Genomic DNA, 13,135 nt, shown 5'->3' on the forward strand with positions numbered 1-13,135 from the left:
CCCCTCTTTTACCTTCTACTTTTTTAAATCTTAAATACCCAGGCCTAGGCCTCGTTATTCCACAAAGCCTTCCCTAGATAACTCCAACTTTCACTAACATCCTTCTTTGAACAACTACAAAAAGAGTTTCATTATACATTTAACACACAAAAAGAGACTGCCTAAACGTGTGGTTTGAAGGGAGGCAGGAATAGATATATCTTGAGCATCTCTTCCCCCCACTCTTCTCCAAGGTCTCCAAGTCTCTCCTAAAACAGCTGGTCGTTCTCAGAATGAAGTTATCCAAATTAGATTTATTTCCATCTCCTCCCTTAAATATCATTAGTCTAAGGGATATCATTTTCAGTTTCAAGGTAAATTATTGGTCAGTATTCATTAATAGGGAAAGGAGGACTCCCAGCTTTATATCCAAGGCTTAATTCCCTTTCCACCAAATAACAGTTCCACAAATAACTTGCATAGCAAATAGTAAAGAAACCCATTTATCCAAAACCATAGCAAAACAAAAGTCAGAGAAAGTATACATAAGAGAATATAGACCAGACAATACAGAGTGAAGGAGCTCTCCCATTGGGAGTAAGGTATATCAGTTCACTCAAGAAAGAGCACCAAATCTCACCCAAGGGGAAAATTCCCCCAAATCTCTAGGGTAGCAAAGCAAAGATAAAGACATGAAAGAGACTGCCAGCTCCACTCATATTGGTTTTTTCTCAGTCTTTCTTGCTTCATGCCCCCTTAAGAAAGGTTGGAATCCCACATCTTTACTCTCTTGATGCTGGAAACCAGAAACCCCAAAGAGAGAACCTGAGGAAACTTAGAGACCTGTTCTCTTTCCCTCTCCTGACACCTCCACTTCCATCCCTCTTGCAGGTTCAAGACATTGATCTCTAATAAGGAAAAAGTCTTACATCAATGGGCTTTGGGACTGGGGTTACAAACACATTCAACTATATGCACTAGGTAAAAAGAGATAGAGAAATTACCATTTAAGTACTTCTGGCCATTCCGCTTAATGAAGATATTCGCTGATGTGAGGATGAGATGGGAAAGGTAAATCCACTATTTCCTCAGTCATCCTCAATTCCTCAATTAGTTTGAGTATCTTGGAACTTTTAATATGATTCCAGAATTTCATCTTCATCACACCTACAAGAAGACATTTTATTTATTCTGCTTACACTTGATAAAATTCAGGAGAACAGCCTCAATTGTCCTTTCTAGGTATCCAGGTTAGCCAGAGAGGTGCCTGCTCTAAAGTCCTGTTGGACTTTCTTGTATCCTATTTTGCTTTATAATAAAACTGGAAGAAGAAACAGTTTTGTGGTGTGATCACCCTCAGAATAGAATCACACTTGGGTGTGAATTCAAAAGTATTTCCCACAGTTATAAGCTTCCCTTCCACATAGGTTTTTAGAGGTGTTTGTTTTAACTCTCCTAATCGATAGCTTATCCGGGCATAGTGAAAAATACCATTTCTATTCAATTGTTTCCATAACAACCATCTCTGATCCAGGTGTTCTCTGATACATACTGCTTTCTTTTAATGAAACACTAGCCCCTTTCCAGCTTCAACTGTTATTGCTACACTATGCTTTATGAGGAATTTAATGAATTTTCAAGTGATTTTTGACTATATGAAATTTTCAACCTATGTTCTGACTTTAAAACCTAACCCTACATAAAATGTGATTCAATGTATTGTTAATCACAGTATTTATTGCAAGCTATTTGGGGACAACTGTGGTATAGTAACAAAAGAATCTGGATTTTTCAGAGGTCCTAAATTCAAGTCTTTCTTTTCCTATTTACTACCCATGTGATTCTGAGCAGTTCCTTCTAATCCTTGGTTATTTATCTGTAAACCAAGGAATTGTATTTATATGCTTTCTAAGATCTTTTCCAGCCTTAAATTCTATATTCATTTATATTAACAATAATCCTTTAAGTTTCAGCTGCAAAGAAGCTACTTTTATGATCATTTGCATACTCTATTTTGAAGGAAGATGCAGATTCAATTTGGTTCAACAAACACTTATTAAGTACTTTTTTATGTATGTCATTGTGTGAGGTGCTACAGATACAAAGACAAAAACGAAAGTCAGTCTGATTTCAGGGAGCTTACCTTGTACTGTTAGTCAACCTAGTTCTTTGCTTTCAATGCTGCGGGTTGTACTGAACACACCCGTGCACCTTCGAAAGAGAAAAGTTCATTTTCCTCCCCTATTGAGGAAAGATATTGCCCCTAAACTGACAGAATCATTTGACCCTGCAAGTTTATGACTGTCTAGCCTATGATGGGCAGGTAAGAAAAACAGGTTGACTATTAAAAATCTTTCACTGTCACTGTAATTTAGAATGTAATGTTTATAATTTAAAGCAGTTTCATTTCTGTTCCAGTAAATACCTGCCCTTTGATTTCTACAATATTTATGGATGCTTCTGTTTCTTTTCCTATTGCAAATGATCATAGAAAAAGACTATATAAAAGACATTGTTTTTCTCTACTACACTAAACATCATTGAAGTTACCTTGACCAGTTAGGTCACCATTGGACATTCTTGATTCTTAAACATTGTGTTTTAAAATATGATATTAAACCTGAGGGGGGTGGGGAGCCCTTTGTTTTCTAGCACAAATAATTAACAGCTTCTCAACAAATAAGAATGATAGATACTACACAATGTAGTTGAATCCTAAGCAGTTTCCTCAATACTTTATATTAGTGTCTAAAGGAAAAAATATATATATTATTCATAACTGGTATTGTTAGACATTCCTCAAATCACATTTTTAGTGGAAAAAGTAATAAAGTAAGGATATTTATAAGTTTCACAATCAATCAACTAAAGTCATGGTTTATGAAGTAACCAAGCTGTTCATTGGTATTTAAAATCTGTGACCAAATGTCAATTACTATGCTACCTGCCAAATTCTGTCCCATCATTAGTTACTAATACATTGCAATTTCCTAAAAATTTAACTTTCTCAAAAATAATCCATTAGCATATTATACAACTTAGCAAGTTCTTTTCTTTTCTGTAATGTGATTAAAATCAGATATGTAAGTTTTATCATTTAAGGAACTGGGCAAAGAAAACATGATATTTCTTATAATACAATATTTTGAGGGGAAATTAAATTAGATGGATATTGTGTTATTGTTTTTGCTGCTGCTACTTTTTTGGGGAGAGGGGTCATAGAATATTATTCCTTTGTATACAGACGACCTTATATCTAAGGGGGTCACTGAACAACCCTGGACAAGTTCTCAAAAGCAATGGATACAAATGCCATCTTCCTCATTCATGCCTCCAATTCTTCTTCCATCTTTAGCTCTTGTTCAAGATACACATATCAGTCTCATTGCATCATAGATTTAGAGCTGGAAGAGATTGCAAGGATTATCTAGTTTCACCTCCTTCATTTTACAATTGAGGAAACTAAATCCCATAGAGATTAACTGACTGACAGTGTTAGGTAATAAATAGCAAAGCTAGAATCCATACTTAAGTCTTCGGACTGCAAGTCTACCCAGACTGCTTATTCAACACACTACCCATTTAGCTGCAGGTCATAAATTTAGACATTTACTATTTTCTAGTGTAGATGGTTAGAATAATATCTTTAGATTTACTATGGATTTTACCGAGGAGGCTCTATAATATCCTAGATTCAATACAACTAATAAAATGTCAGTTGTGGTAGCCACCCTAGATAGATAGATGGAAAGATAGAAAGACAGACAGACAGACAGATAGATAGATAGAAAGATAGATAGATAGATAGATAGATAGATAGATAGATAGATAGATAGATAGATAGATAGATAGATAGATGGATGGAGGGAGGAAGGGAGGTAGAGAGAGAGAAAGAGAAAGAGAGAAAGATCTTCCTATTTAATACCTTAGTTGATATCAATAATCAATGTCTTGGTGAAAAAAGAGTAATCTCTGCAGTTATAGCTGTCTTAGAGTCTTTTGTAATTTTGACATTTACATAAATCCTTATCTGAGAAGCTGCTTCAGTGGTACATTTTGTTCTAATGAGTTAAATACCATCTGAAAATCAACAAACAGTAAGATCTTATGTTCTTTAAAACTTTTTATGTTGTCATTAAAAAGACCCCTTGAAGTTTGCACACAATACTTTCATGAAGATTTTATGCAGATGATACTGTAGGCAGATGGGCTTGTAATAGTGATCATAGATCTAGAGACAGAAGGAATTTCTCTATCTACTAGCCCAACTGTTTCATTTTATAAATGAGGAAACTGAGGCCCAGAAGTGTTAAAGCCAAGGTCACATATTAAGTGTCATAAAAGGGAATTGAAGCCAAGGCCTATGATCCCAGAATTAGGATTCTTGGACTCAAGAGGCAGTGTTCTTTGCCTGCCTTCTTTCCTTCCTTCTTTCCTTCCTTTCTTCCTTCCTTTCTTTTTACCTGGGGAGAAGGGGTGATGGTGGTAAAAGAACCATTCATGATCTTTTCCATTCATTTGAATTCTTTACTTCTTTATGATATTTTGAGAAGCAGTCCCTGAACACTTTTGAAAATGTAACCTTCAGCATTGCTTTTTTCAGTATGCACTTGGTTAATGAATTGAAACTCCACAAGTATCACAAGAGCTAAGGGCAGAGACTCAGGAAAACTATAAATAGGGAAAATCATTAGCTCTGACCCCCATTTGTTTAATACATTTAAAGCCCCCAGCCTTTTTTGTGATAGCAAGCATGAAATAATATGCATATTTGTAGCAATATGCAGAGGCAGAGACATTCAACAGCTTTTGTTGAAGGAACAATGTGTCATACTAGGCACTAGTGTGAGGAAATAAATTGAAGTGTTGGCTGAGTAAAGATGGAAGGAATCATTCGGGGGGAGATAGTTTCTAAGGGGCATTATTTCTAACCTTCAGAAGTCTGCTACATACCTTCAGAATTCCAGCATGTGAAACAAAGAACAGTTTAGAAAACTGTTCAAGAATAGAAGGGGTTTGATTTATCTCATAGTAACATAGATGTATCCTGAACATCTGGGGGACTGGTGGTGGTTTCCCCTTCATACAGCAGTGAAATCGCAGTCCTCAGTGTGTTTGTTTTTAAATTTTTTTATTGTAATTTGTTTGTATCAGCCTTAGATTATATTTTAGATCTCTCTCTACAAAACCTTTGAATTTATTTTTACATAGATATATGTTTTGTTTTGTTTTTTAATCTTTTGCAGGAAGTATTGCAATCATTGTTCCTCTTGTCCTCTTGGTGACACTAATTGCTACTTTAGTAATTGGTTTAGTGCTTTGTAAGAGAAAAAGAAGGTAAGGTGTATTGTTCTATGACTAAAAAACAAAAGGTGAATTGAAAACATGTATGAACATGTGTATGTGTATGTATATTTATATACATATATAAAATAGGTCTGCTTTCTGTTTTCCCTTGATAATCAGAATGAGGTGATTTAGTTCATATAAGCAAACTCTTTCCATCCCTACCATTTTATGTATCCTTTGCTTTTCATTCTCGGTTTTAACACCAGCTCAGAACAACTGGACATGACAATAATTTGACCAGTCCCTATTCTTTGCCCCCTTACTAGAATGGAGGCAGTCTGGCTAGATTAGCCCGATAAGTTGTCAATCAATGTGCTCTGTAGAATCTTCCTTTTGGTCCTTGATCACCAAAGGATGGTCCATAAATGACCAACCCAGAGTCTTGCAATATCAAGGACAGTATATTTTTCAGTAGTGAACCACGTAATCATAAATGTTGATACTTGTGGACTGCATTGATTTGTTTGAATGATTGATTGTAGTCAGGTTAATTTACAATGACTCATTGACTTAAAACTGTTAGCATGGCACCTGGCAGCAGTCAATTATAGAAATTTAGTGGTCTTCAGATGGTTAGGCTAAACTGGCCACTAGTTCATGTTTAGTAGAAAATTAACTAGTTGTCTAAGTGTATTTTGCTAAGAATCTCATATAGGCTTTACCTCGGGGTAAGTTCAGTTGTATTTGACCTTTTGGTTAGATGTTGAGTGCCCAGGCATTACACAGAATCTCCCAAAAGTTTTAGTGGAGTTTTAAGCTTAAATAGCTTACAACTTTTAAGATATTACATATACATGTTAAATATACATGCATATATGCAGGCATACACACATATACATAGAAATATGTGAATGCATTTATACATGTACAGAGTATATGAGCAAAGAACTATATAAACCAAAAAAATTTTTGAGAATAACTAGAGTTATAATGGCTTACCACAACAAAGTTGGCCTGAAGCAAGAAGAAATCTTAGTCAGAATAGTGCCTGTAGAGCTGTTATTAAAAAAAAAATGGGAATTTGTATATATGATTTGAGGAATAATATCATTCTGTTTTAATTTCCCTTCACTACTGTTTGGTAGTAATAATGAAGTAGATAGTCTATTTTTGTAGCCCTCTTGGAGAAAGATAATTCTAAATATGGACGTCTTTTCAGTAACTAACTTAGAAAAATTAAGAATATCTTTCATGTTTTATTGGAATTTAATATTTTTTTCCTTTTATAACCAATAATTTGTCATTTACTAGACGTATTTCTATGTTGTTTCAAAATTTTTTGAGACTAGATTAAATTATTAGATGCAAAAACGAACTCATTAAATGCTTAAAATGTTTCTGTATATCCTGCTTGTAATATTTTCAAAGTATACCCACTTTTGTTGTTCCTGTTATTATAGGACAAAAACAATTAGAAGACAGCCTATTATCAATGGAGGAATTAATGTGGAGATTGGCAATCCATCGTATAATATGTATGAGGTGGACCATGACCATAATGATGGAAGTCTTTTAGATCCAGATTTCATAGTAGATCCAGCAAAGGTAACATTTTCTTTAGAGGATAAAAAAAAAAAGAAAAACGGTTCATATTCTTAGGGCCATAACTATTTCTACATTTCTGAAATTAAACACAATTTTCAATTGAAGATATTAAATATTGTTAAGAATTCTTGAGTGCTATATTTTCTTCCAAAGAAAAATTTTCAGGAATTCACTAGCTAAAATTATAAATTACGTTTGAAAAGAATAAACTTTTGGCAGAAATATATGTGCTATAAATTCACTCAATTTTTAAGTATACAAAGTTTTCATGTAAAACAATACCCATTTTCTAAGTATAGTATACTTAAATGTACATTGAAACAAAATCACATTGTATAGATTCCAACAAGTCAAACCTCATTCTATTGGGATAAATATCAGGGATAAAGTTAAATGTGGATAGCAAAATAATCTATAAAAAGTGCTGCTCTGGCAAAAAACAAAGCATTTTTTTCTTTTTCCTTATGGTATTTGGAATTAAAGTGCTAATGATTATATGTTCTCTGTTATTTATATAGGGGATAGAGACTGGAACTATGATTTCACTAATAGAGGGAACCCCCTGGCAGAAAATGCTCACCTTTTCTGTAACTTAGAGTGTTAGAGACACTCTTAGAGTGTTAGAGTGAGAGGTTATGTGACTTGTCCAGGATCATACGGTCACTATTTCAGAAGTGCCTTTTTAATCTAGTTCTTCTTTGCTCTAAAGAAATTTGCCTATTCGCAATGCCACACTGCCTCTACGAAAATAATACTTATTAGCAGATAACTTTCTCTGTTAAACATCCTTTCCTTATTATGCCTTGAGAAATATTCTTAACTTACAGACCAATAAATTCTATATTTTATTTTCTGAAATTCATTAGATCCATTCATTAGATCACTGCTGGTTTACCTTGCTTTATGGTCACTTCTGCATTAGGAAAGGGAAGTAGACAAGTCAAGTGGTTAACCAGAAAACCAAGGCAAAAAAAATCCAACTGAATTCTCTTAATATTTTAAGTAAAGGTGTTCAATTTTTACTCTTTTAATTGCCATGAACTGATTTCATTTTTTCCCATAGTTAATAAAAACTTGGTTTTGGGTCAAATATTCATTCAACAACTATTATTTGAGCAAATACTATGTTCTAGGCACTGTTCTAAGCCAAAGAACCTTTGTTTGTGTGGTATACAGTATACATTGCATTACCCTTCCATGCTGTGATCCTCAGATGACATATGGCCAATCTTCCTTTATCCAGGTGATAAAATTAACATTCCTAATTAAATGAATTGACCAAGTGGCAACTGGTTCTGTGTCCACAAATTGAATTGAACTTGCCTTGGAATGGAATATCTCTAAGACATTATCTTAGTGTAGAATGCCTTGTTATTGGAATGAACAACATCCAATTGAAAATCAGCATCAGTAATTATTAATTCAGTAACTAACAACTACATTTTAAATGTGTTCAAGGTACAAACATAAGTAACCTTAATTTTTAATATTCTTGACACTTGGAATTGGCAGAAGACAGGTAATCTGAATGTTTTCATTACATAGTTTATCTGAGAAGTGCAGAGACATCTGAGACCATACTTTCTGAAGTCTTTCTAGTATACTTGGGGGTTAAAATAATACAGTATTTACAATCACAATATATTATTGTTTGAAAAATTTAATTTAGACTATTTCAATGAGAGAAAACGTTTTAATTTTTCCTATAATTTTAGTCCCGCATTGATTAAATTGAGCCAGTTATTAGGCATTTCAGTAAAAATAGCTCTATAGGACTGAAATCTCAAAGTTTGTGAGAATCCTGTGTAATAATATCTCTTCTGTCAACTTCTCATTTATTTTAGTAACATAGAGCTGCCCTTGATTGCCCTTTGGACCTATTCATAATGGTAGTTCATAAAATGATATTGAAGCTCCCCAAGTTATCAGGTTATGACTTGGAAAGTGATGATTTGAACCCTGGATTATTACCCAGACTACAGTTCTCAGAAACAAGACAAGGGATTGTAACTATCATTCAGTCGGGACCCCTTGAGATAACTGAAGACCAGAGAGGCAATGACTTTAAGCCCAAGGCTATGGCAAGCCAGGTCTTCTAGCTCCCAGGCTAATAATCTTCCTTATAGTTCTTTTATATGTTTTCTGTGCAAAGAAGGAGGTTGCACCCTGAAGAAACTTCATTTCTCTGTGTATTTCTAGCCCAGTCAATGAAATGAACTAGATAGCTTATCATGTGCAAGTCTTTTATTAAACATAATTAAAGTGATTAATATGGTCAATAAAATAAACTCAACGTTGAGTTCATAGAAATTCTAGATATAAAGAGGGAGAATTTAGTTTCTTCCAATTTCTCTCTTACACACACACACACACACACACACACACACCATTTTGACACAGAGCCACTCTTCCCTGTCACCACACCCACTGCATGTTCCCATTTCTTTCTTTCATGTCACAGATCAAATGTGGGATGTGGGTATCAAGCTGGACTAACCAAACCTTTGAGCTTGGTTCATTTTAACCTATGGTATCAAGTTCAAGGGCTACTCTAGCTCTTAGGACTAGTTCTAATTAATCTGTTCTATCACTTCTTTTTCTTGAAAAATAAGATGAGTGCTTCTCACAGAGGTGATGATCAATTTTGGTTTGAGTAGAAGCAGTAAGGATTAATAAAATGGCCAATTATCCAGAATGGTTCTACTAGCAGGACTTCTCAAAGTGAAGAGGCTTTAATTGGGAGATGCAAGCACATTATTCACTGATCTGTAAGTAGGCATACTATCTCCTGGGGGGATAAAATGAAATGGAAAGGATATCCCTTACAGCTCAGAATCTCCAAAGGTAGGTTGGAGAGAGTAGGCATGTCTATATCTGAAGCAGCAGGTGAATATGACAGTAAGAGCTTCCCTTGACAAAGGCAACATGTACAGTATTTCATATTAAATAATGGTCTAAGGACAAAAATGTTACTCTTGTGACTGAAAAAAAAATGAGTTTATGAATGTGATGGGAGGGAAGATGCAATGTTTTATAGACCAAAAACTAAAATTCTTTATTTATATACAGGCCAGATATATAGGGGGAGGACCCAGTGCTTTCAAGCTTCCCCACACAGCGCCACCCATCTACCTAAACTCTGATTTGAAAGGACCACTAACCACAGGGGTGAGAGAAGAAAATTCATCTTTCCATGTCCATTCCATCACAGGGCTCCTCATAAGCCAAGACTGGGTGTTTGACTTTGTAGAGGCATAGCTCTTTATTGAGCTTTTAATAGAAAAGTTATTCCAAAAACACATTTTAATTGCTTAGGATTAGTTGTTTTTCATGTTACCTGAGATTTTAAGATTTTCCACAGCTCATTAAAGAAAAATAAAACTTCTGCAGCAATAAGAAAATGCTATAATGGGCATTTACATCTATATCATATTGAAGCAAAATGATATTTTATTTCTTAGAAATTTAGAATTTCTGGGCAGAAATTTAAGATGAAAAAATTAAAATGTTTAATCTTCAGTAGTCATTTATATATTATTAAGATAGATTAAGTTCAAGTAACCAAACTCCATAGAAGCATGCTGCATGCTTTAGAAGAGAATAATCTGTTGTTCATTTTCATATTTTGTGATGTCACTATTTCTTGCCTCATTTGCATCAGGTGGTTGCAGTGGCCTTATTGTAACTAAGATTGCATGGACTAAGCTTGATTATAAAGTATAAAGTATTGTTATTATTGCTTCTTTTTTCTTAAGTAAAATAATTGTATATATACTACCAAAATGTATTACTTCAGTATGAAAGATTAATGTATCTATGTTCATTTTGAAGTCTCTGTTTCCATAACCTAGCAAAGTATCTGATATCTAGCAGGTGCTTAATAAATGACTGTTGAAAATAATAATAATAAAAACTAACACTTAAAAAGCACTTATTATGTACTAGGCACTGTGCTAAGTGCTTTATAATTATTAACTCATTTGATCATCACAACAACCCTGGAAGGTAGGTTCTATTATTATCCTCATTTTACAGGTGAGAAAACTAAGTCAGAAAGAAGATGAGTGACTTGGCCAGAGTCCCAAAGCTAACAAGCATCTGAGGCTGGATTTGAACTCAGATCTTTCCAACTCTGGGTGCTAAAACCCTAAATGCTGAAAAATTAACTCTATAAAGATTAGTAAAATGATGCTGTACCTACGACAATTTCAGAGCTGAAAATGTTGCTGTGACTCAGTGTGAATGTGTACTTCATAATACTTTGGAAACAGCTCAGTAAATGATTTTTATAAATAAGAGTATGTAAGTAGAACAGTGACTCTGCACAGAGCTACAACAGCTTAGGTTACAAAGCTATTCCTTTATAAATACAAATGTTTTGCTTTTTTTAACTTAATGATAAAAAATGCAAAATAGTAAGTGACTAAGTGATTTTTCTGTCTTCACAGTTGTTGACTGAATTTAATGACTGCATATATTGTAGCCAACCAGCCAATCCTTAGAGACTAATTTAGTGCCTCTGTCTGTATCAGTTATGTAAGCTAGCATTTTAGTCCCAAAATTAGTCATCATGAGAACGGGAACACCAGAATGGAAAAATATTCTTTCCCTTTAGCCTCGTTTTCAGCAAGTAGCTTATAAGGCTATATCTATGAGATACAGTTTGAAGGAAAAGACCAAGATTCAAGACATCATTCTGGTGCTTCCAAATGACCGAGCGTTTTGTCATCATATTGACAAAATACTGAGATAACTGATTGAATTTTGAGCTTGAATAACGTCTTTAAAAATGAAACAGGAAATCATAAAGATGCCATTGTAAAACCTCCAAGTATTGATACCATTTAGCAAGTTATTATTCTAGTACTTGAAAGATTCAACTTGTTTCCCTACTTCAAGTCTAGCCTCCACACAGATTTCACAGGAACTTTCATTAAAGTATGCCCAATTTTACTAAATATAGTGAACTTCAAATTGATCAGTTTTCTGATAAAGAGAGAAGATTTCAATAATTTGTGATTTTGCCTAAATAAGCCTTATCACATTTAAATTATACTACATGTTATGTAATCGTCCCTCTTCACTTATCTTAAATATTACCTTTGTAAAGGATGTAAAGGATGAGTGAAAAACTTGTTCAATGAGATCAAAGTGATCTACTAGTTGTTTAATCTCCCTCTTCCATACCTTTGAAACAGGCTGTTTCCTATGTTTCCCAAAGAATTATTTTCTCCCCTACATCTCTCAGAAGTTCTAGATTCCTCGAAAACAGAATATAAATACCATCTTTGCGATCTCTATCCCCTGCTAACCAGCACTTGAAATGATTGTGTATTTGCTTTATATTTACCTGTGTTCATCTATTACATCATGAAATGTAAACTCATTGAGGACAAGAATGATTCCATTTTTGTCTTTGTATGCCCAGCATGGTGTTTTATACATATTGGGCACTTATTTTTTGTTGTTGTTGAAATTAATTGGAGTTAATTTAACAATAATGTATCTCTTTTTCTCCCTTCAGCCAACAAATTACTCCAATCCAGTGTATGCAAAGTTATACATGGATGGGCAAAACTGTCGAAATTCCTTAGGAAGTGTTGATGAAAGGAAAGAACTTCTTCCAAAGAAAATAGAAATTGGGATAAGGGAGACAGTGGCATAATCTTCTGATACCTTTTATATTCTGTATAAATGTATAAAATATAAGGATTACTTTTGTATGTTCCAACAGTATTATAATTGTTTTTGGCATCAGCATTACCTCTTTTGTTTCCCTCTTTTTGGGTTTAATTGTTTTATGAGTTTTCTGTTGTTGATTTGTTTTCTGCTGATGACTATTGATTGACCATTTGTATGGTATTTTTACAAAAAAAAAAAGAAACTGCACTACAGTACAATTTACAACAATGCTGCTGATATGACACACCTTTGAATTTGTTAAAGTTAAAAACATATTCCTTTGTAGTGTGAATATGAGCAATCTATTTTGTATGAACTTTTTTGGTTCTACTTAGTCAACAAAGATGATATCTGCACTTTTCCATGATATAGTCTGAAAGCTGTAGTACGGGGAGTTGTTTTTTCTGTTTAAAATGATGAAAGAATGATTGAATGGTGTACTTTCTTCTTTGCGCCCATTAGGACTTTACTTCAGAGCCTGAATAAAAGTATATAATCTTAAAAATTCCAACATGGCCTGCTTTTGAAATCTGCCTTAGATCATGAAGAGATAAATGAAGCTTTAAAATGAAAAAAATAA

At 33.9% G+C, this 13,135-nt stretch overlaps 1 protein-coding gene across 1 annotated transcript in view; it reads left to right on the top strand.

The window, feature by feature from the left end:
* The window catches only part of LRP1B (LDL receptor related protein 1B), a 2,189,733-nt gene extending 2,177,195 nt beyond the window's left edge, over positions 1-12,538 (top strand). The window contains exons 89-92 of the mRNA XM_027835590.1: positions 5,226-5,316; positions 6,729-6,873; positions 9,943-10,041; positions 12,398-12,538. Of these exons, the coding sequence (XP_027691391.1) occupies positions 5,226-5,316; positions 6,729-6,873; positions 9,943-10,041; positions 12,398-12,538 (476 nt within the window). The remainder of the gene's footprint in view (positions 1-5,225; positions 5,317-6,728; positions 6,874-9,942; positions 10,042-12,397) is intronic.
* The last annotated feature ends 597 nt before the right edge of the window (positions 12,539-13,135 follow it).

Source organism: Vombatus ursinus, unplaced genomic scaffold (assembly GCF_900497805.2).
Source record: "Vombatus ursinus unplaced genomic scaffold, bare-nosed wombat genome assembly UNPS02014816.1, whole genome shotgun sequence".
Lineage (NCBI taxonomy): Eukaryota > Metazoa > Chordata > Mammalia > Diprotodontia > Vombatidae > Vombatus > Vombatus ursinus.